At 40.6% G+C, this 25,426-nt stretch overlaps 1 protein-coding gene and 1 long non-coding RNA gene across 4 annotated transcripts in view; one reads left to right on the top strand and one right to left on the bottom strand.

Moving 5' to 3' along the window:
* The window catches only part of Papss2 (3'-phosphoadenosine 5'-phosphosulfate synthase 2), a 95,256-nt gene extending 82,931 nt beyond the window's left edge, over positions 1–12,325 (bottom strand). For 2 of the 3 annotated variants that reach the window (XM_048807432.1, XM_048807431.1), the window contains exon 1: positions 12,203–12,325. In XM_048807432.1, the coding sequence (XP_048663389.1) occupies positions 12,203–12,310 (108 nt within the window). In that variant the 5' untranslated portion in view covers positions 12,311–12,325. Of the gene's footprint in view, positions 1–324; positions 533–12,202 lie in introns of those variants that run through there. The other variant, XM_015498872.2, reaches the window with a different exon arrangement.
* A 7,665-nt stretch (positions 12,326–19,990) lies between these two features.
* Positions 19,991–25,426, top strand: part of LOC107153340 — a 21,302-nt gene continuing 15,866 nt past the window's right edge. The window contains exon 1 of the long non-coding RNA XR_001504899.2: positions 19,991–20,630. This is a non-coding gene — a long non-coding RNA (uncharacterized LOC107153340). The remainder of the gene's footprint in view (positions 20,631–25,426) is intronic.

Here is a 25,426-nt window from a genome sequence, read left to right on the forward strand (position 1 = left end):
ATTTCCTATCTTTGGTCCTGTCTAGATCCAGACCCACTCTGCAAACTCGGGAGGTCTCTCTCAGGCGCTATCACCAACAAGCGCGGTTCTGAGAGGCGCTGCGAGGAAAGGAGCTGCCTGATGAGGACTGCTCCGGGAATCCCGGACCCCACCTCGCCCTCCTGCTTTTCCTCCTCCGCGCCTTTCTCTTCCTCCTCCTCTTCCCGGCGCCCGAGCCTCCGCGCTGCGGTGGCTGCCTCCTCCCGAGTAGGGTGGGACCCCAGTGCCCAGGGGTGGGTGCAGCACGGTAGGAGGGGGCGGGGAGGCAGGAGACTGGAAGCCTACCGTCCTCTGTTTCTTGACCCCAGACATTCTGGCTGGCTGTGGCGGAGCACGGGTTCTGGGACCAGAGACCGAAGGTCACACGGATGGCGGCGGTGATGGTGGCGGCGGCTGCTCGACTCCCGGGAAGGAGGTATAAAAAGGCTCCGCAGACACGTCGCACTTCCCTTGACCAGCCCCCTTCTCCTCCTCCAGCCGCCCTCCTCTCCGCCCCGTCGGCTCCGCCAGCAGCGCCCAGCCCCGGGGACCCGGCTAGCTGCCTGGGCGGGGTCCCGGGCCCGGCCCCCTACTCGCGGGCGCGCGCTCTGCCAGCCCAGGTCCGAGGCAAGATGTTGCAATCCGAGCTGTAGACTGGCACTCCCCGCGCGCAACCCCGGGTCAAGTTCGTCCTCGCCCCCAGCACACCTAGAGGGTTCCAGGGCGTCTTCCACCTCTGGCTCCATCCAGGCCTTCTGGACCCAAGAATTTATTGGGATAAGGGCAGAGATGCTTGAAGTCTCAGGGAGGCACGCCGGCACGGTCCTCACAGGGCCCTGAGGTGCAATTTGTCTTCACATACATCACTTAAAAGTCGTTATAGATTGAGAGATCCTTACTCGGCATTCCCCTGAGCTTTGCTGTAGTGCTTAAGTCCCCCCAACCCCGAACCCTTCCCCATCCTGGCCCTGCCCTAGGCAGCAAGTCCTACTTTCTCTCTATTGTACAAATGAGTCAATCGAAACGTTCAGATTTTGCCAAGATTATATTCCAAGCGAGAGGATTCAAACCAGGCTGTCAGCCCCCACCGTGCAGACTTTGTACACCAGTTGCACCAAGCAAGATGATTAGAAAATCGTGAGGTTCAAGAATCACTTGTGCACTATGCACCAGGCACCATGCTAAGGGTTTTACATACATTTATTCCATTTAAGCTCACAATACTATCCTGACAGTACGGACTGGCCAGCAGAGGCACAACCCCGACTCACAAATTTAGGTAAACTAGTCCAGCTCCAGGCAATAGCCAGTGGTAGTTCAGAGACTTGTTTCAGTACATCCCCCAACTAGGATGGGCTCCGTAAAGGAGAAAAAGGCACAAAGTGAGAAGGCTCCTGGCCCCAAGGTTTTTTCAGAGATCAGTGAGAAGCAACTCTGAAAAGACCCAAATGTCAGGTAGGAGCAGAGGGGAGGAAGAGAAACTGCCCCAAGGGAGCGGTCGCTTAGTTTCATACTTAACTCCTTGCATGGTGCCACGAATAGATTAATATGACAGTGCCCTCAAAAGAACCAAGGAGGGCTGGGGATGTGGCTCAAGCAGTAGCGCGCTCGCCTGGCATGAGGGCGGCCTGGGTTCGATCCTCAGCACCACATACAAACAAAGATGTTGTGTCCGCCAAAAACTAAAAAAAAAATAAATATTAAAAAAAAAAAGAACCAAGAAGACACACAAGAGTCACAATCATTCTAACTCTGATCTGCTTTCTGTGAAAGAACTGGAGAAGTTATATTCTAAGGAAATGAAAGATGGAAATTTCCCTTTATACCTAATTGTATTTCTGAATACTGCCAATTTTCCAGACAGCATCTGAAGATCTGAGTATTCACTGACTTCGTTTCTCCATGGGAAGGTGGAAAAAAATAAATTTGAGTCAAAAATCTTAAAAGGCACCCTGCATGTCTGTAGTCTTGAGATGTCAGCTTACTTATTTTATTCATTTTGAGTAAACTGCAACCACTCCCTTCAAATGCAAGCATCTAGGAGGCAAATGCCGATTTTGAGTTTCTGTGCTGCACACAAACTAGATCATTTTGAATTTATCTGAAGTTTAAACAGCAATATCCTGTTTTTATTTCACTGGAAAATCCTTTTGTATTAGTTCCAATCATATCCTGGACCTTGTCAAGTTCTGTCCTAAAGAGAAGGTAAGTTAAGTGTAGATTGAGAAACCATGCAATTTGAATGATTACTGTGTTTTAGTTCATATTGCATCTAAAAAAAAAAAAAGAGCTGTGTTCTTGAAACAGAAAAAAGTTAAGGGTAAATCCCTAAGGGCTACTTCCTGGAAAAGAAATACATAATTATTATGACCTGGGAAAGATTTTTAGATCCAATGTAAAACTTGTGTTCTGGGAAGGAAGATAATTTGACCAGATCACTAGTTAGGCTAGGCAGGGCCGAGACTCAAACCCAGGTCAGCAGACTCCCCAAATGCTATGACCACTGAATTACTCATCTTCTAGGTTAATTATTTCAAGACCCCATGATAACTGTAAACCAGAATGTTTATCTTGTTTTCAATTTAGTTAGTTTTCAAATAATACTTTGGAAAAACTTTTTCTTTCTTTTTAAAAAACTGTTCCAAAGGCATGTGAAATTGGAGGACTTAGCCGTCTTGTATTTGAGCTGTGTTCTTTATGACCCTTTAGTGTCACAGTTTAGTCATAATTCAGCATGGCAACTTACTAAAAAGTTGAAAAATAAATAAATAAAAACCTTACTTTCCTAGGGTCTTTCTTCCTAAAGGCAATGTCTTGAATTCTTTTTCATCTGTCTTCTTGATCCTATGAGAAAGCCTTCCTGCTGAACAGATATGAGCAACTAGAGAGGCCTAATTTAGGGAGTTTATGACTCTGGCACACAAGAAGTGGAGAAGATTCATTCAGGAAATGGGAGGAAGGGTCAAGGTTTGTTCATTCAAATGGACACATTCTCCATAGCTTCCTCATTAATGTTTCCTCCAAGACTCCCCTGTAAAACACGGTAGACTACATTATACCAATATATATAATCCTTGATATTACTCACAACACTCACATGAGGGCTGGGCTTTCTCCTTATTTCTTCTTTCCAGAAACTGGTTGGGCTTGAGTATGTTAATAAGGTGGTGCTTACCAGTTGATCCTTTTATTGTTTAGAGGAGTTGGAATTGGCCAACAGAGGAAACATATATAAAGAATGTTACTGTTGGTGAGATATCTATGACACAGGTTCCTAAGCCTTTTAGAAGGTCTCATCCCATTTTCGTGGATCCAGCAAGGAAGAACCTCCCCTGGATGGTCATCACAAAGGAATGCAACTATATTCCCCCCTAGTGGCTGTAATGCTTAAATGCTAAAAGAGACCTAAATGTTGAAACTCCCTGTTACAAAACGTGCAGCATTCCACTGGGTAAGAATGCACTTAGTGAAAGTCCTCTCAGCACAAGCATTATGTAACAAATAAGAGCAAGCCATTGTCCCTGTCTTCAAGAAACTCACAATCTATTTGAAGGAAACAGACTCCCCCTAACCTCGTAATTTTAATATAATGGATAATTGGCAAAGGTAAAAATGATAAATGCATGCCTTAGACATTTTATTTTGACATATCACATATATACTTTACTAATATTTTGATATGGCTTCTATCATGGTATGGGTCTACTGATGGGAGTTCCACAATCCACTTTCATTAGCTAGCTTTAACCATTTTCCAGCTGGGGATTTTAAAAAGTTAGACATTAAGGGCACTTAAGAAACAATCAGAGAAACAACTATCTTGATTCCTTCAAGATCACTACTTTCCTTATTCCATCTTTGTTGTCATGCCTGTGACTAATCCAACAGTACAATTTTGAGAAGTTTATCTTTCTAAAACATCTATCTGTTTTTATAAAAAATACAACTCTTTTACCACTCACATATTATTCATTTAAGTTACATCTAATTCAGTTCCTTACTACACTAACAAGTAGTGGGGCATACATAAGTTAAAGAACAAACAATGGATGTCAGCAAGCATCCCACTTAGGTGCTGAAGGGTGTAGACTTTACAGTGCATCTTGCTGTTGAAGGACATTCAATTTGTTGTGGACCTTCATGATTTCTTTTTCTTTTCTTTCTTTCTTTTTATTTTCTAGAAGAAATGGAGAGTACAGATTAAACTGGCCAGTCAGCTACAAGAAAGGACACTGTGGGAGCAGTATGGAAGGACATCCAGTTCCATTTCAGGAGAAGGGAGAATGGAGACTGATGTCATGATTTTCTTGAAGAAGAGGATACATGAACTGAGACTAAAAACAGGTTTGCTAGCCCTTCCCTCTCCAAAGTGCATGGTGTGGAAATTTAAAAATTGAAAGGCAGAGAGATGAAAGAAATAATATGGCATGCTCAGAAAATTATAAGTATCTATATTGCTGATTTTAGGAGACAACAGAAGAGCAGGAAAGGTTGTAATAGAAGACATGCCACAGACAATCATGCAACAGTGTGATTTTGCACGTTCTCTTCATGCCCATCAGAGTGTGTTAGCCATAAGACTGGTCCTCATTATAACTTGGGACACTTCTCAGGTCCAAGACTAGAAATCATTGTTCTGAGGTGTTAATGGTTTGGTGAAGGAGATGGACATATAAACAAATAATTCCAAAGAAATGTCTTTTTTGTTTGTTTGTTTGTTTTTGTTTTGGTACTAGGGATTGAACCCAGGGGCACTCAACCATTAAACCACATCCCCAGTCCTTTTTTGATTTTTATTTTTCATTTTGAGATAGTATCTTACTAAGTTGCTTAGGTCCTCACTAAATTGCTAGGGCTGGCTTTGAACTCACAATGCTCCTGCCTCAGAGCTGCTGGGATTACAGGCATGCGCCAATGCACTCAGCTCAAGGAAATGTCTTAAATGCTGGAATGAATGGATATTCAGAGTAATAGGGAAAGTGCAAAACAAAAAAAGTTGGAACAATGACTGCTACTGACAGGAGATGCTATGGGTGGTGATATTTAACTTGAGTTTTTAAGGATAAAAGGAAACTAGATAGGAGCCCCCTATTTACTGATGGCTAACACTGCCTGAGCTGTCTTCTGGCTTCATGAAGTATCATGAAGTATCATCCCACCATGATGTTCCCTGGGTCTCCTTTTTGAAGTACCCTAGCCTATCACTAAAGACAGGTAAAGTCGAAAGAGAAAAACTAGTGACAACTGGAGATGACACTTGCAACAATGACCCTGTAACCAAAGTTTGCCCAGAGGGAAATGTCTTCACTCCCAGCCAAAGGAAAACCTTTCTGCTATTTTTTAGGTGGAATGCTATGCAAAGTTTTCAACTATTCCTTATATTTGTTTAAAAGGAAATGTACTTATTAGTGTACTCTTACATTCCACAAAATAGAAACTATTAGGGCATTTATGGAAATACTCTCCAAATTTCAACGGATCTCAATGAAAACAACAATTACAAGCAAACCAATTAGTTCAGTTAATTAATTGACTGAATTTTTCATCCTTCAACAGATTCTTTTAAAATATGTTTAGCAAAGTGGCAGAAAACTTAATCCATGTTGTTTAAAAGATTAAATCAGAGAAATAACCAAATTTAGATCATTAACTTAAATTATTTAACTGTTACTTTGTTTAAGTTATGGAAATATCCAATTTAAGTTTTAAGTTTAAACTTAGCTGAACTATAAGAATCATATTTTAAAGAAATGTAGGAAGGAGCTGTGTGTGGTGGCACATGCCTGAAATCCCAGAGACTCGTGAGGCTGAGGAAGGAGGATTGGAAGTTCAAAGCCAGCTTCAGCAACTAGTGAGACCCTGTCTCTAAATGAAATGTTAAAAGGGGCAGGGATGTGGCTGATAGTTAAGTGTCCCTGGGTTCAATCCCCAGTATCAAAATAAATAAATAAATAATAATTATAATAAAATAAAAAAATATGGAAAAACAAATCGAAGTTATAATTAAACAGATGTGTCTTTAATTATGAAAAGATATGGGTCTATATAGTAAGTGCTTTATTTTCCTTTTATTGATTTTTCATTTAGACAAACAATTCTGCTCTGGACAGGTGGGAATTCTTTGAAGCCCCAGAGGTTCTCAAACATTGTTGCATGAGAACCTGAGAAATGTGAAAAAATAAATCTATATTATCATTATTAGGGAATGTCATAGATATTGTAAGCAGACAGTTAATTTGCAAAGAATCAGAATGCTCTATAAAGAGCATAATTTAGTTTATGAGTGGGTTCCAAACCTTTTGGAGGGATTTTATAAATTTAGGCAATCACATCTTAAAAAGATGAGCAGTAGAAAACCAATATAATCTCTCTGTCCCTCTCTTAGATAAAAATAAATGGTCCATAACTAGTGAGCCTTTGGCCTCCTAAAAATATTATAAGAGAGTTTATAGGAATCCTGTATATTTTCTGAATAAGTAATAGTTCAATTAATATTCACTTAAAATGTTATTGAAGTCAATAGATCTTTATAATAATATTTTCAGTCATCAAATACTAAAAATCATCCACAATCATCATGTTGTATATTACAATCATATAAGGAACCACATACCTGCCTAATTAAATCAAAATCTAGTGATGGTGGGGAGGTCCTAGGTATTAGGCATATTCATTTTTTAAAAAAAATTTTAATTAGTTATATATGACAATGGAATGCATTTATGCACTTTGATATATCATACATAGATAGGATATAATTTCTCATTTTTCTGAGTGTACATGTTGCAGAATCATACATACAGTAATAATGTCATTCTACTATCTTTCCTATCCCCACATCCCCTCCATTCCCCTCCCATCACTTCCCTCTACCTAATCTAAGGTAATGCTATTCTTCCTTAATGCTCCCCACCTTATTGTGAATTAGCATCTGCATATTAGAGAAAATATTTGGCCTTTGGTTTTGTGGGATTGGCTTATTTCGCTTAGCATGATATTCTCTAACTCCAACCATTTACTGGCAAATGCCATAATTTTATTCTTCTTTAAAGCTGAGTAATATTCCATTGAGTATATATACCATATTTTCTTTATCCATTTATCTATTGAGGAACACCTAGGTTGGTTCCATAGTCTAGCTATTGTGAATTGAGCTGCTATAAACATTAATGTGATTGCGTCACTATGTATGCTGATTTTAAGTCTTTTGGGTAAAACCCAAAGAGTGGGATAGCTGGGTCAAATGGTGGTTCCATTCACAATTTTCTGAGGAATCTCCATACTGCTTTCCAAAGTGGTTGCACCAATTTGCAGTCCCCACCAGCAATATATGAGTGTACCTTTCTCAGCACATCCTCACCAACATTTATTGTTTCCTGTAAACTTATCTTTAAGAGAATCATTGATTCTCAAACGTTTGGCAGGATCAAATGGCCTGGATGGAGGGCTTGTGGAAATTAAAGATTGCTGTCTGTTCCTGACCAACCAAGTTTCTCATCCAGCAGGTGGAAAGTGGGCTACACCATCTGCATTTCTAACAAGCTCCCTGATGATACCCATGTTGTCCAGAGATAACACTCTGCCTTAGATATAGGTCCTCCAACTCATCCATGCCTTCTCATGTTTTATAGTAAATATATAAAATAAGTACAAAGAGAAGAAATGTGTATGTTGACGAGATAATCTTGGATGTATTCTAAAAATTCAAAATCTAACAGAATTATGGGAAAGGAAACAGACTCACAATACTTAGCTTTGACTTGTCACTGCCATCATCTGGGAAGCTTTAAAATAGAAATCTGCTGTCTGGACTTCCTTCCACCATACCATTCTAGAGATGTCTGCTGGGGGTGGAGGGGCCTGCAGCAGAACATGTTACTCCCTCAGGTGATTCTGCTGTGCAGCCAGGTGGGGAGACCCCAAGCCAGCCCACTGGTTCTCCAACTTCAGCACGCACAGAAATCCCCTGGAATGCTTGTAAAACACACATTCCTGAATCTCACCCTGGAATTCCTCCACAAGGTCACTTATCTCTCATTTTAGTGGAGGGCTTTTTATTAGGCTGGCTTGCTTTTTCTCCCAATGTTTTGTTTAGTCTGAGCTCTTTCTTTTCTTCTCTCTCTCTCTCTCTTTTGTGTGTGTGTGTGTGTGTGTGTGTACACCAGAGATTGAGTCCATGGGCGCTTAACCACTGAGCCACATCCTCAATCCTTTGCCCTTTTTTGTATTTTATTTAGAGACAGGGTCTTGCTTAGGGCCTCCCTAAGTTGCTGATGCTGGCTTTGAACTTTTGATCCTCCTGCCCCAGCCTCCTGAGCTGCTGGGATTACAGGTGTGTACCACCATGCCTGGCTCTGAGTTCTTTCTTTAAGGGCTTCTACCTTTTGGACACCAAAATCAGAAAACTTCGATTTTAGTTTCTATTTTCAATCCTGAGTCAGAATGGTCTTGGTTGAATGGTGAAGAGTACAGGATATGAAAACATTAGGTGTAGAAATCAGCCAATGTTTAAAAAATATTGCCACGCCACTCTCCTTATTCTAATAATTAGTCATTCTATTGGTTTGTGGTGCTTCCTCTATTATGTAATGTAGCTGGCAGAGGCCACCACTAACAATCATTGAGTCACACTACCAAATCCTTACCACTACTTAACATGGAACCCATGTGAGAAGCAGCTCGGTTTTAAAATCTGAAACTATTTTTTGCCTGTTTTCTCTTCCAGAAGAATTATCAAATTATTTTATTAAGCCCCTTCCCTGCTCCCTAAAATTGTGTAGGGTTTCTGAAAGTGAAATAAGTAAATAAATAAATTAAACATGGAATTTGGGAAGAACTGATACAGAGATTAAGTTTCCTCTCTGTCACAGGGTCTCTCTCTTTCTTCAGTTTTCTTAGGTCTCATACTCACATTCAAGTAACTCCTAGGAATTATAAATGGATTTCATACACTACTACTATCATTCTTATTTTGGAGCAATGCTATGGGTTTGGGGGTATTGTCTGATACTCAGTTACTTTGTTAAACTTTATTGATTAATAAAATAATAAAATTATATTTCCTTTTTTCGGTACTGGGAATTGAACCCAAGGGCACTCAACCACTGAGCCACATCCCCAGCCCTTTTTTTGTGTGTTTTATTTAGAGACAGGGTCTCACTGAGTGGCTTAGTGCCTCACTAAGTTGCTGAGGTTGGCTTTTTTGTAAACATTTATTTTTTAGTTGTAGGTGGACCTTTATTTTAATTTTATTTGGTGCTGAGGATCAAATCCAGTGCCTCACGCCTGTTGGGCAATCGCTGTACCACTGAGCCCCAGCCCAGCCCTGAGGCTGACTTTTGAACTCACAGTCCTCCTACCTCCACCTCCTGAGCTGCTAGGTCCTTTTTTCCTTACAAACATAATTCGCACCACACAATGAGAAAAAGTAACCCAGAGAGTGGAATCAGAGGCAGGTAGAATAGTGGGGCTGAGTTACTTCTACAAGTGGTCAGCCTCAAACTGTCTTTTATCAGCATTCTGAGTGAGGATATGAGGGTGGGCCAGTCTATTAACAAATGTATAAGGATATACCAAAAGAATCCTAGGCTTGGAGGCATATTTTTTGGTCCCTTCTTCTGTTCGTTAGGGGTGGGTGCTGCAGGCTGAGCATAGCCCCGGGCAGCTGCATGTCCACTTTGAGTGCTTTTCCTGGATTTTTCTGTTGGAGCTGTGAAAGGAGCCCTTTCCCTTAGTTAGGAAGTGTCAATACTGTGTATAAAACCAGAGATGCTGGTGGTCACTCCTATGTGTACAAGTCATAAAGAATGACTAGTGGGGAGAAATCTAGTAGTGTCCAAATCCTGGTCCCTGTCAGGTGTGGTGGTGTAGGCCTGTGGTCCCATCTAATCAGGAGGCTGAGGCTGGAGGATCGCTAGAGCCCAGGAGTTCCAGACCAAACAGGGCCAACATAGTGAGATCCCCAACTCATAAATTAGTTAATTTCTGGTTCCTGCAAGTTTTCCAGAAATACCCTACTTCCTAGGGCTCCTGTGGTTCTGTGAGTTATTCCAATAGCCACCTGGTAAATGTAACCCTTTGTTTTGACTAGGATAATTAGAGTTGGGTGGCCTCTGTTAGGACTAACACATAATCACTACATTCTTGGACCACCATGAACTGCATAAAGAGATATGTGTGAAGTTTCCAGCATGGTGTTGAGCAGCACTCAATAAATCTACAGAAGGGAACTGAACCGCGTGCTAATCTAGAGTTGCCTTTTCATGGCCGACAGTTCGGGGTTTCAAAGTTAATGGGAAACTTTATTATAGACTCTCACTTATTTCACATTTTTAAAGAGATAAAATAGAAATGTCTTGAATCCTCCCCCAAATTGGAAGACAGTCAAAAACATATAAATTTGGTGACACTTTTAGTTTATCGTGGAAGTAGCTTCCGGTTGGCTTCAAAGGGACCCTCTGCCCTCCCTCTTTCTGCCTTAAAGTGGGTCACATTTCTCCTTCTGTAAAGGTAACACAACTTTGTCTGTAGAGGTTCCTTCTGCCCCTTGTCTTGGGGAGAGAGGAGAGCAACCCATGTCACAGGAGACAAAAAAATCAGCACCCAAAAGTGTCTAACAAGCCTTGTTGAAGTAACCTTTGTCTTCCATGAGTTTCCCTCACATATTTACCCTCCTAAAAATTACCAGCCCTAAAAGCCCAAACCTCTTTTCCTTTGTGTTTTCACACCTCCACAATTTATCAGCCCTTGGTAAAAATGACTTAGACATTCTCAGGCCTAACTGCTTTGGGGGTTTCTTTTCTGTAAAGCCTCCCTACCCATTTGCATGTAAAATAAGCCTTTTAACTTATTTATTTAGCTTATTAATTTGTCTTTTGTTAGTCTCCAGCCAAGAGGTAGAGGAAACAATTTTGTTTTTTAATTTTTATCCCCTCCCCTACACCTGGAAGCTCCCTGGCCATATTTCTTAGCACCACCATACTCAGGAGCTGTCTCCAATTATTGTTACCTTTAACTTTCTGACATATCTGGTGCAAACATGGCAAACTGATGTCTATATTTTCCATCAGGAGGTCATGATTTTCAAGTATCTAATATTCATATTCTCCATTGTAAATTCCATGAAATAGCCAACTGAATCTCACAAAATGTTTTTCTTGATGTTTACCAGGTTAAAGAATGTATCTATAACCACAGGTTGGCTGTGAATTCTTTAGTGAACATTTTAGCTTCAGTGCTAACTTCATGTGTTCATCAGTGACATGAGCAACTTCTTTGCAAAATAATAACTTCTGAAGAGTGGAAGAATATTGCTATTTACAATGTAGTGTCTACATGATCCATCTGTAAACTAATCTTTATTATTCTACAAAGCTTAGTCTGACATTGCAAAAATCTTAGCAAGCAGTCAATTAACTGAGTTTACCCAATACAGGACGAATTACTATATAGGTGTCAAATTCAGCTGCTTCTTAATCTTTTGGTAAAGGTGACTGCTGCCAGAAACTAATCCCAAGAACTCCTTTCTGGGATTGATGCCAGAGGTTAGGAAAGGCCTGTACTTCCTTATGTGTTAGCCCCTGAGGTGTTGCACGTTGTCCCCTCTCCTGTTGTGTCGCCTTAGGAATGGGCTGGACTAATGACAGACTTCTGAGGACTAACAATACATCAAAACTGATGGAATGTCCCTTCCAAGATTAGGTTACAAAAAGGCTGACTGCCATCAACCTCACTCTCCCCTGCTATCTCTGGCTCCCTCTGCCACACTCTGAGCTGCCCTAGGAAGAGGTCCACCTGGGAAGGAATTGGTATCTCCAACCAGTAGCTAACCATGGCCTCAGGCCTGCCAACAGCCACAGAGCAAGCTTGGAAGCAAATCCTCCCTTCGTCAAACCTGAAGATGAGCAATCACACACAGGACAGAGTCACTAAGGTGAAACATCTGATCCTTGAACCCGCCTGACACCTTGATTGCAGCTTTGATCGCACCCAGAGGCAACAGCACCCAGCTAAACCATGCCTGGAATACTGACCTATAGAAACATCAAGATCATAAATGTTCCTTGTTGAAGACCACGGCATTTAATGCAGCTATGGATAACTGATCTACACCATTGCAAATACAATGGAATATCACTCTCTCCATCTTACAGAAGAAGCAAACAGCTCTGAGTGTTTAACTTACCCAGCTTTGCCTTGCCTCATGTATAAAGGGGCTCAACTGGGTTCGGTCAGGTCTCTGTTCTCTGCTTCTCTGCACCTGCCACCTCCGAGTGGCCTGAAACAGTAACATATTTCAGTTCCAGCCAGGGCCCGGATGCGGCCCACCATGCTCCCTTCAGGGCATTCAGGTATTGGTTAGCAGTGTAGTGGCTCACACACTTCATCATCAAGTACTGCCTCAAATCTATGGAATGGCACAATGGGAACTCTTGGGCGGGCTGTTATCTCCGTTCTTGCTACACCTGCATTCCTTGCAATTTTATTTGTAAGGTCCTTTCAGAAGGACAGCCAGAATTTCAAAGTTTGGAATGAGAACATAGAATATATATTTTTTCTTTCTGGAAGAAATTGGCCACACTCACATATTTTGAGCTGTGAACCAAAATTATTTCCGTATTTTTAAGTATTTGAAAAGAATGGTATTATTTCAAACTTGCAGCACAAACAACTGCTGAACCCCATAGTGTGAGTAAACTTTATAGACCAAGTTGAAGAGAGGTGCAAGCTCTTGTAGAAGTGCAAGGAGGACCCTAGCTAAAACAAAATTCTGGTACTCCTGTCTAAATCAATTACCAAACGCTTTCCATACCTCCTCCCACTTTTCTGTTCATACTGGTATGTGAAATTTTTGTCCACATGAAGATGAGTCAGTCAAGTTGAGATGTTTTTGAGCAGAACCTAAAATAAAATGCCAGTAAGTTGAATATGTGTGTACTTGTATCCCTCCAAAAAATACTTGTTTGTAACAGGAATTGTGATATCATTACATGTAAACCATAAAAGTCTATTTTACTGAAAGGCAATTATTTTAACTCATTTGTCCCAGGATAAGCCCACTACTTGGGTATTGGATTCACACAAGAGACAAACATCCCCCAAAATGACAGATGGATGAGAATCTCTCAAACTGGCACATGGTGTTCTTTTCAAATAAATTAGGGGGAAAAATCCATGGGATTCTGTAAACTTTTCTCTGTCTAAAAATCTGTTCTCAAACATAGTCTTAATTATACATTCCATTTCTTAATCTACTTGGCATGGATACCATTTTTAAGAATCCTGCTGAGAAAGTACCAACTTAACTCATCTGTGGTCTAATGCTTGGGTTCTTTTATAATTACAAATTCCCAAGGTGGTACAACCAAGTGATGTTGAGTTATTAAGATTAACTTGTTATTTTAGGTCCCTCGCTTAGTTGACTAAGTCGAAACAATGAAGCTCACACACACAATATTTGACACTATTGTAAATGCTTTCATATATTAACTAATTTAACCATCAAATTTAGCAGCTGTTAAACATGTAATGTTGCTATTCCATTTTATAGAAGAGTAAATGATGCACAAAATGACTAAGTAAACAACAGAGCCAAGATTTAAACCCAGAGGGTCTGGCCCCACAGTGCATGCTTATAGCTATTATACATGCTGTCCATTTGATGCTTATGGATACAATAATTTTTACACACTTTTGAAACAGAATAAAATTGTCATGAACTTGGCATTATTTGTGGAAAAGTCATCCTCAATAAGTGAAAAGAGGAGCTTAGATGGTTTTAGAGAACTACCTTTTGTTTTTTAATTTTAGTGATTTAAAAAAAACTTCTATAATTTTTTTCACATACCTTCAGCAATACCAATTAACTCTTATCTCTTGAATTATGCCTCAAGATAGAGAGCCTGATAGGAAGGAGCATAAACTATGTTTAACCATTTAAGGAAGTGCTGGGATGTTTCCCAAAGCAGTTGCATCATTTTATTATCACATCAGCAATGCATAAGGGTCCCAGTTTCTCCACATCCTCACTTGTTATCATCTGCCTATTGTTCTTGTTATTACTAATTATTATTATTGTCATCCTAGAGAATGTGAAGTGGTATCTCATGGTTTTTGTTTGCATTTCCCTGGCTATTGGTATTGAACATCTTTCATTGCTTATTGGCCATTTATATAACTTCTTTGGAGAACCTCCCATCATCACTCAATGCTTTCTCTCCCTCTTTATTTCTTCCTCTCTATCCACCCTGTACTAGGGATTAAATGGAGGGGCACTATACCACTGAGCTGTAAATCCAGCCCTTTTTATTTTCTATTTTGAGACAGGGTGTCACTAAGTTGCCCAGGCTAGCCTTGAACTTGTAATCCTCCTGCCTCAGCCTCCCACGACTACCATCACTCATTTTGCTTCAATTTCTCCTCTAATGGGGAAAACTTTTGCAACACAACTCTCTATTACTGGCTTCACTCACCTTGTTACAATTCATAATATCCAGCAAATAGTGAAAATACATTTATAAAGTACATAAATCAGCCAGTGATTACTTATATTGTTGAAGTCATGTTATTAATAGAGTCTAAGACTTGAATAAAGACTCCAAGAGCTCAAAGCCCATTACAAATGGACTTACCTTATATCTAACAGGCTTTACTTATCTGAAGGCACCATTTAACCTTCAACACTTTATATATGTGCCTATAACTCAGGACAAGATCCAGTCACAGAATATCAGATGAAGGATTCAGAATAGAAAAATTAATGGTTACATAGTATGTCTTGGTGCCTTTCAAAACCCAAAACAGTTAACACACCATCAGTTTGCCTGGGTCTATCTTGGTTTTTAAACTCAAAGTCCTGGGGAATATCTTAGTCTTGGTGTATTCTAAGCCTATTAGTCATCCAAAGCCATCTCATTCTCCCAGTTATACAGATGATAAGGTCATAAACAAGGATGCAATAAAAGGTACTGGCTATGTGTTTAGGCCCTGCTGACAGCTTGGGATTGAATTCTGCCCTGCTATTTAGCGAATTTTGGTATGCAACTTCACTATAAGTTTCAGGCAAGTTCAGATGAAATGCAGTGGAGCTCAATCTAACATGCCTTAAGTCCAGAAGTCAGTTTCTAAGGGTGATATTCATATGCAGTCAACAGGAACCCTGCAAATCCCTCAGATACAAAACCAGATGTAGCTCCAAATGCATCGCTTGATATGATCAATGCTAATAATTATTTTCTCAGAGTCTCTAATTCTTCATTAATTATTCTCAATGAATTCCTCACTTTCCCCTATGACCCCTCTCATACCTGCCACCAGGTATGGATCAATCTCTTGCAGTCACTTGCCTGGTCTTTCAATCAAAAGATTCCAGTCAACAAGTATTGCTGGTCTCAGGAACAACACCCCATTGCCCTGAGCATGCTCATCAGGCAGACGTGTAGGGCATTCTCTGCATTACTTGAATTTTTTTTTCTCTTTTTGCTAAGTACTCATGGTAGGAGTCTTACAAGTTAAGTGTGTGTACTCTATTGAGAAGTATATAAACTTATATGTCACTTATCAAGGGGCTGTGTAAACCCTCTGCCCAAGAAAATGTCAAAGCCTCCAAATCTAAGCCGCTTTGTGGGTGAGGAGGCAGCCTTTAGCTTCCCCTCTTGAGAGAAGAGCAGTGTTCTCTGAGGGCAGAGGCTGCTTCCGAACTCTGATTCCCAACCTGTTTTGATGACTGTCCCACAGCCACTGTTCTGGAAGTCTGCCCAGCTCAGTCCTACCTAGCCTTTCACTTGGTACACAAATCACAATTGTCATGCCAGAGGTCAGCTGGGTGCCTGGGAGAGCAGTTCAGTTAAACGCAGTTGGATTCAGAGCGTTAGGGTCACTCTGGGGCCATAGGAGGGTTTCAGAACTTGCATTTGATAAATGATGAAAGGCAAGAATATAATACCCCTTCCTTTACCATGTACCATGATGAGTAATAATGGGTGAGAGGGCACAGATACAATGTGCCAGGAAAACCAAGGCATTTAGAAGCTTACTTGGAATCACAAGTTGCTCCTTCCCATTGCCACGGCTTTAGATTTTGTTGTTGTTGTTGTTTATTTTTTGGGAAGCTCCTAGTGATGTCTCTTAAAAGGCAAACAAACACTTGATCAGCTGAATCAGAAAGTCCTTATTGGTGAAAAAGCAAAAGAATACCAATAAAACATACATCAATAGAGGGTTGGTTAAAATAATTATGGTATATCCTTATAGTAGAATGTGATGCAGTCATTAAAAAGAACAAGGTAGAGCTATCTGTTCTAATATGGAAGAATCTCTGAGACATGTGTACTGTTATGTGAAAAAAGCAAGGTGCATAATAGGTACATTGATGTTGCTGTTCGTGTAAAAGGGAAAAGGAAGCTATGGAGATAAGTTGATATGATTATGCTTATATTTGCTTTGCATATCTCTAGAAAGAAACGAAAAGCAGCTGTTGCTTCCATGAGGAAAGACGTATTTATTGTACTGTTTAAAATTTTTTATGTGTGCTTGTATTAAATTTTCAAAGATCATAACATGGAAGTCCAACCACAGGAAACGAAAAATACTTGCAACTCACCTGCACAATGGTGAGTAACAGAATTTCTACTGCTCTTTGCTTTGCTGGCAAAAAAAGTTCTGCAATCATTAAGTAAAGTGATCCATATTTGAGTTGGACTACTTCCCACATACAATAGAAACGTTTTGACAATCTGTCAATGACAAATAATAAATCAGGTAATGGTAGTTTCTGGATTGGATCAGAGTTATAATGGCTGGGCTCATTAATCCCATAGAAATTCTCCCTTGACTAAGAAATGAATGCTTAGTAAAGATGGAATAAGAAAATGATTTCAAGAATCATAAAATTTATTATTTCTATGAATAATTGATATTGAGCCCATTATTGGAAAAATTGTGAGAGCAAGAATTTGTAATCATAGAAAGCATGGATCAGGAGTGCACCTGGGTAATCAGAACTGGGAGAAAAGTTTCTTTACCGGGGAAAAAAGTGCGTGCTTGTCTTGGCCCTTCATTTATTCTATAAGCTTCACTGAGTACTTGCCCGGTGGATGGAAAGTGCAGCAAAGTGCTAGGTTAACAAAAGGAAGTATAGCTGACATGCCTTCTCCATGCCCCCAATCCATTTCTCCCTTTCCTGTGACAATATCTGATTTTCCTTTGGGAAACTACCAATTCTCTCCTCTTGACACACACACACACACACACACACACACACATTTTTTTTTTAAGACGAGACTAACCTTGCACCTTGACACCCTTCCCCATTGACCACCACAGGTATAGGAGGGGTACCTGGTGTATTCTAAGCCCTTGGTCACAGTGCTGTGCATGGAACTTGAAGAAAAGCAATCCTGCGACTTTTGTGGAACTATTGGGAAGAGGAGGATCTCCTCCCAATGGAGGCTGAAGCTGTGAGGATGTGAGCTTGAGGCTTCCAATAATTAGACAAAGAGACCAACAGAACCAAAATGAGAGCTGAGGGAGACAGTCTGGGTAGCATCAGTGGATACTAGGTCCAGCCACACCTGAAATAGGACTGCCTCTGGTCTTTTTAGTTACAAAAACTAATACTAATTTCCTTTTTTGTTTAAATCAGTTTAGTAATATATTTGTCACTTGAAAACAGAATGATCTCAACAAATAGAAGAGATGAAAGACAATCCATGCACCCAAAGTGCTCCAGTTCACCAGGAAAAGCAGACACATAACCGAGAATTACTTACCTGCAAAGGGCACTATGACAAGGTTCATACCTGGTGTTATGAGACATGGAAAATGTATATAATTTAAAGGGTAAAGTGTCTTAATGTTTATCTGCACATGTCCCAGAATTCATGTCTAGACTCTGAAGCCCAGGCTCACACAAGAGATACACAGTAACTAAGTACAGGTCCCAACTCTACTCTATCCCTCTTGTGTAAGTCATTTATAAATAGCAGTTTTTCTAACCGTAAGAACTTCATTTTTTAATATTCATTTATTCAATATTTATTTCTACATCTTCAATGAAGAAAATGTATTAAACATAAGACCAAAAAAGAAATAAAAATCACCTAAAATATCTGCTAACCAAAGATATTCACTTTGGTATAAATTTGACCAAACATTTTAAATTTAGAGGCTGATGCAGGAGGATTTCAAGTTCAAAGCCAGCCTCAGCAACTTAGAGAGGCCCTAAGCAACTTAGCAAGAATCTGTCTCTAAATAAAATATTTTAAAAGGGCTGGGGATGTGGCTCCATGATTAAGCACCCCTGGGTTCAATCCCCATTATACTGCCCCTAAAAAAACTTTCTTTATGAATTATTGATTATTTTTTAAACTGGGATCATATCATTTTATAACCTGCTTCTTAAATTTAGCACTACATTATAACATTCACCCATATTATTTGATATTGTCCTCCAAAATATTTAATTGGCTGGGTAACATTTACCTAATCTCCTCTTGAACAGTTGGGCTGCCACCAATTTTTTATTATATGCAATATAGAGAAGGATGTCCCTCAGATAAGCCTTTGTGGTCATCCTATTTCCTTGAGACAAATTCTCATCCAAGGAGTTGCCCCCAACATAGATAAATATTTTCCATCAAATACTCAACCTTTCCTGGAAGGAGCAAAATCCCCAGTCAGCTGCATACAAGAAGCAACGTGTTTCCTGATTGTAGGAGTTAATCTTCCAGATGCAGACGGGAAAGGGAATAATTTCGGGGAGTCAGGAAGCCTATCTTCTGAGAGAAGGGTGTGGAGATACGACTTGTACTTGTTAATGTGTAATATATCATAAAATCTAAGCAGTATGGCTTGAAGAAGAAAAGTTATAAACACGAAGAGAGCTCTCCACCTTCAAACAGACTTTAAACCCATCAATTATGCTGCCCAACCCCAGAATCACTGATTCTAACACAGATCAGGTCTAAACATCCTCATCTAAACTCTTATCTGGCCCTGTACTGCTTCCTGACTAAAATCCTTTAGGTAGGCCTTAACATCTCAGTATATGATTCACAAACCATACTTTGAGCCTTAGGTCCCTTCTAAGTCACCTGTCCCAGAGGCAGCATGGCCTCTGTTCACTGGAGGGATCCTGGACATGACCTGCTGTACACTTTGGTCCACATCATTCCTATTTTCTAGAAAGACATTCCCCCCTTCTCTACCTGTTGAGATCTTGCCACCCCTTCTGTAAAACTTTGAAGCTTATTGCATCAAATCTCTTGTTCCCCTGGTTTATCTTATGGTCGACCATGGGCTCCTTGAAAGCTTGATGTCTCCTTTAGCTTTTCTTGCCAACCAGCCCAGTGCCCTGTACCAGCACATCCCCCAAATGAATGTTGATAGAATAGTTTTTTTCCCCAAGCATTAAACTTATGTGAAATGGCACACAATCTAGCAGGATCACAATTAATGGAGTTATTCTCCTTCATTAGATTATCATATTGACCATTCTTGTCTACATCCTAGCCTTCTTAGACAGTTCAAAAGAGGCTTATTTTTGGTGTGGAGGGTGTTACTTGCAATAAAATTCAGCTTGAAATATGCTTTTAGCATTTAGTGGCAGTGTGAAATTTTGCATTATGCTTAGGGAAATTCTGAAAATAGCTTGAAATTGGACATTATAGTTTATTTTAAGGAAACAGAAGTAACAGCATACCAGAAAACTGGACTAAATAAATGGGCTTATGTTTTCCCTTCAGACTCCCCACAAACACATACAAATATGTGCCCAAAGCAATCCTTCCTTAACAGAACTCCACAAAATGAATCTCCAGCATTCATCAGATGAAACAATTTTGAAAAGGGCTTTAGAACAGTTTGACTCAGTGCTGAGACCTCAGGAGGAAAGGAACCAAGAGAGCCTTGTCCAACTGTTGAATGTCTTTTTATTCACCACACTCTGCCTGGAGCAGCTGAAGAATGTGGCTCAGGGTGTTATTGGACACGCTGTGGGGAGTCGGTTTGAGTGAGGTTGACATTAGACACTTGCCAGCAAATAAATCTCCAGTACATTTCCTAGGCTGTCTCAAAATGTATGCTGTGCAGAAACTCAGGTCTGTTCAGAATGTATGGGTTTTGAAAAGCTAGAGTTGTGGTTTCAGACTTGCCACATCTGCATTTTGAGGAGAAGCCCGAGAACCTCTTTCATGGGTCACATGCGCTTGCTTGCCACTTGCTTAGACTTTCAACAGGAGGTTGTGAGAGGGAGATGGGTCACACCCCTGCTCTGTCCACAGGGTGCTAACTGCGCAGACCTTTGTGTAAACCACTGAATTCTGTGTGATCCATGCAATAACAGAACCGCACGGCACTCACAGGGAAGAAAGCTGGGGGACGCTGGGGTGAGCAAACACAGCAGACCTTCGCACACTTCACACAGCGTGCGGCACGTGAGCCAGATTTGGAAGGATAAACAAGACTTAGCAAATGGACAGGGCAAAGGGCAGCACAGGCAGATGGAGCCGTGTGTACAGAGGCACAGCAGCATGAACAAAAACTGCTCAGTGCAGGGGAATTGAGTGCCACAGGGAATTAGCATGGAAATAAAGTGAAAAGTCGGACACAGCCAGGTATGTACCTGTCTATGCAAAAGCACACATCGGTGCTTGATAATCTTGAACTGATCCTCCAAATCAGCTGTCCATCCTGTCCTCCCTACTCTGTCCCTGTACCCAGGAGGCTGATCTCTGAAGTCAACACCCATGGGCTACCTCGCCCCCAACTTGGTTAGTTTTACTGGCAGGAAACCAAAGAGAGGTCAGGTAAGATACCCGCATGAGAGAGTCAGAGGTTTTAAGGAATTGCCTTTGGCCACTGTGGGGGCTGCAAGCCTGAGATCTGCAGTGCAGGTTGCACACCGGTGATAGTTGGTGTAACCTTCAGTAAGAAAACAGTCTGAGGCCAAACTCTTTCCTCCTCGGAGGAATCTCTGTTTTTTTCCTATTGAGGCTTCAAATTGACTGGAAGAGACCCGCCCACATTATGGAGGTTAATCTGCTTTACTTAAGGTCTGCTGATTTAAATATTAATCACATCTTAAAAATATCTTCACAGCGACATCAAGACTGGTGTTTGATCAAAATCTGGTTTTGAGGCCCAGCCAAGTTGGCTCATAAAGTTAACCATCACAAATATTTATTGCCCCTGCTTCTTCCCTATCAGGTGCAAATTGGTACTGAATGCCTCCTTGGGGGGCCCTGACCAGCTGTCCTCTTGGTCTTCAGGCACAGGCCTGGAAGCAGTGATCTATTGTTGCTAGCTCCTGGCTGCTTCCTTAATCCTTGTGCTTCTGTCAACCCTGACTACAGCTTTGTAAACAGTTCCTTCATTGGACACTCTTCAATTATCCCACTCTGGTATTTTATTTCTTTCCTATAAGCATCCCATCAATGAATCTGTGCCACCTTAGAGTTGATAATCAAAAAAAAAAAAAAAAAAAAAGGAGTCAGCATGGAGGCACACGCCTCTAACCCCAGCAGCTCAGGTGGCCAAGGCAGGAGGATCACAAGTTTGAGGCCAGCCTCAGCAATGTAGCAAGGATCTAAACAACTCAGTGAGACCTTGTCTCTAAATAAAATATTTTGAAAAGTGCTGGGAATGTGGCTCAGTGGTTAAGTGTCCCTGGATTCAATCACTGGTACCAAAATAAATAAATAAATAGATAAATAGAAACTCAAGTCTCCAGACAATTTATAAGCTCAAGAAATGGCATCCATGATTTCAGAGATGTTATTGGTCATCTCTGTCATCTCAGGAGTTTTCGAATACTATCTCTCTGCCTGGGACAATATATTTGGCTTCTTACATACCCAGCTCTACCATTCTCTGAACCCCAAGGACTGATTAGCATTTTCCCATCTGCCCTCCGTAGTAGTCCCCTCTGAAGGGTTCACCAGATGGGTAAAATTTGGTCATTACTACCGTCCAGCACAATTCCTAGCAACATTCTTCCTGAGGGCGAGACCCAGCTTGTTCACCTCATTATCCTCCTCATTATCCCTAGTACTCCGCCCAGTGCCAGCTCTCACTACTAATAATAGTAACAACTATCATATTTATAGCTAAGGTACTAATCTGGGTAGCTTAGAACAACAGAAACTTGTCACAAAGTTCTGAAGTTAAACAAAATCCAGGTGTTGGCAGGGCCACCTCCCCTCTGAAACCCCTTAGGGAATCCTTCCTAGCTTTTGGTGGTATTGTTAATACTAGGTATTCCTTGGCCTGCAGTGTGTGATTGCAATCTCTTCCTGTGTCTTGCGTGGCCTTCTCCCTGTGAGTCTGTGTCTTCACATGGCATTTTCCTCTTAACAGGTGCACCTGTCATGTTGGCTTACAACCTTCCCTGATAGCCTTCTTTTAACTTGATTACATCTACCAATAAGGTCATTTTCACAAGTACAAAGAGGACTTCAGCATAACCTCTTAGAGGTCATAATTTAATCCATTACATTGAGGGCTGAGTGTGGGCAGGCACTATTCTCAGTGTTTCCCATCCATTAATTCCTTTACATAATGCCCTTGTGAGATAAGCACAATTACCCTGCCCAGGGTTGGAATTTAGGCAAAGAGAAGTGTTGGCCCAAGTTTAAATTGTACAAATTTGATAAGTAGAGGAGGCAGAACGCTCCTTCCCATCCTTCTTATTTCCTTCTCCTTTTCCTTTATGAATAATTTTAAAGCTAAATTTTAGGAATTACATAGATAGTGCTCCTCGAACTTTAATGTGCCTATGAATACTGGGATCTTATACCAGTACAGACTCTACCTCAGTTGGTCTGAGATTCCATCTTCCTAACCAGCTATGGGGGCCCACTGCTGCTTCTGGTCTATAGACATACTTTGATTGGCAAGACCACTTGGTCTCTAAGGACTAGTCATATCAGAATCATTTAGGGGTAATTTTTTTGGAGGGGGATACCAGGGATCAAACTCAGGGGCATTCAACCACTGAGCCACATTCCCAACCCTTTTTGATATTTTATTTAGAGACAGGGTCTCACTGAGTTGCTTAGCACCTCGCTTTTGCTGAGGCTGGCTTTGAATGTGTCATCCTCCTGGCCTCATCCACCCAAGCCACTGGTCATTTAGGGGTATTTTTTTAACTATTAATTTTCCAGAACTCTTTTTTTTTTTAAAGAGAGAGAGAGAGAGAGAGAGAGAGAGAGAGAGAGAGAGAGAGAGAATTTTTTAAATATTTATTTTCTAGTTTTCGGCGGACACAACATCTTTCTTTTATGTGGTGCTGAGGATCGAACCCTGGCCGCACGCATGCCAGGCGAGCGCGCTACCGCTTGAGCCACATCCCCAGCCCCTTTCCAGAACTCTTTTAAACCTATTGACAGATTCTCAGAGGAGAATGAGAATCTGTATTTTAAGGGAAGGGATTCTGAAGGGCATTCAAGTTTTCAGACTACTGACCTAGGCAAACTATATGTTGATTGGAATTGGCCTGTTATAATGTCTTTTCCTATTAGAGCATTTTTATTAAGTAATGGCAATTAGAACATTTAGAATTAATTGGGTAACTCTATTTAAAAAAAGTCAACTGAGAGGCAGTCCCTTAAGTGGGTGGTCTGACCCTGTCCTGGGCAAGATTACATGTGTTGACATAAAAAATTGTACACTTATCAAAGTTGTAGATGGTAAATGGCTGGGCAAGAAAATTAATGTGATTGCTAAAAGAAAGCCAAAGTTTTTTTAATGTAAATTTTAAAATTTAATTATGACATCAGAATGCGTTACAATTCTTATTACATATATGGAGCACAATTTTTCATATCTCTGGTTGTATGTATAGTGTATTCACACCAATTTGTGTCTTCATACATGTACTTTAGATAGGTGGCATATATACACAATGGAATTTTACTCAGCAATAAAAGAGAATAAAATCATGGCATTTACAGGTAAATGGGTGGAGTTAGAGAAGATAATACTAAGTGAAGTTAGCCAATCCCAAGAAAACCATCCAAAGTTTAAAAGAGGCTCAGTAGGCTACAGCATACTCTGAAAGCAGTAGCTTTAGGAGTAATCATAGTAAGCTATAGTCTTACATCAGGTTTAGAAAATGAATGTAGAAGCAAATGATGGTGAAAACCTGACTTGAAATTATTGATGTAAAAAGAATCTAGAGAGTTTAGTTGATCACTAACTCATTATAAACCAACAGTAGAATGCAATTACCATTCTGTGTCTTCAGAACAAGGAGGTGGCAATCTCAACTTTTCTACCTGGTGAGAGCAGGGCAGGTACATCATGTTTACTTTGAGATGCCATGTATTAGGAGTGGCATTGGATTGTGCCTTGTGGAGAAAGATCAGACTGGTGGGGAAATTGTAATTCACTGCCCCCAGAAACAGGATGGAAGAAATTGATACTACTTTGGAAGAGAGAAGTCAAAATAGTACTAGATCCAGGCAAGGTGGCTCATGCCTGTAATCCCAGTGGCTCAGGAGGCTGAGAATTGCAAGTTCAAAGCCAGCGTCAGCAACTTAGCCAGGCCCTAAGCAACTTAGTGAGGCCCTGTCTCAAAATACAAAATAAAAAAAGGGCTGGGGATGTGGCTCAATGGTTAAACACCCCTGGGTTTAATTCCCAGTACCTCCCTCCAAAAAAAAAAAAAAAAAACCCTGAAAATTTGGGAACTAAGTGTCTACAGACAATGACCTCTTTCTAAGTGGGCTCAAAGAAGCAGAAGCAGGATAGGTGGCTGGAAATTGCAAGGAGACAATGTTTAAGTCAGCATTCATAGAAGAATGTTCTAAGGCTCTATGTGACTGAAGTGGAAGGAGACATTTGAGGAAGGATTCGTTTCTGTGTCCCTCTAGGTGTGTTAGGAGCTGTGCTATAGAAAGGAGTCTTTTCACTTTGGAGGCTGGGCCAGCTGTGCTCTTACACATGCCCAGATGAAAAGCATTGGTTATCCCAATAATGTGTAGGAAATGACCTACTTATGTGTTACCAAGTAGGTCATCTCCCAGAGGGGTTTTCCTTTCCTCTTTCTTAAAAACAGAAAAAATTATGGGCACCCTTCAAATCCTTATTGAAGGTAGTTTGATATTGCTGAAAATAATATTTTGGCATAATAAGAATTTTCATTATTTCATTCATTTTATTCAATATATGTTTATTGAGCACCTAGTATCGACAATAATTTGTAGAGATAGTAGCTAACACATATTTATAGAGAAGCAAACTGAGTCACAGTGACATTAAGAGATCTCAGAGAGGGACAGAGGCAGGATTTGAACCTGACAGCCTTGCTCTAGGATTGTTGCTCCTCTCTCTCTCTCTCTCTCTCTCTCTCTCTCTCTTTCTCTCTCTCTCTCTCTCTCATATTGTTGGTTGAACCCAGGGGGCACTCTAC

The sequence above is a fragment of the Marmota marmota genome, unplaced genomic scaffold, assembly GCF_001458135.2.
Source record: "Marmota marmota marmota unplaced genomic scaffold, marMar, whole genome shotgun sequence".
Classification (NCBI taxonomy): domain Eukaryota; kingdom Metazoa; phylum Chordata; class Mammalia; order Rodentia; family Sciuridae; genus Marmota; species Marmota marmota.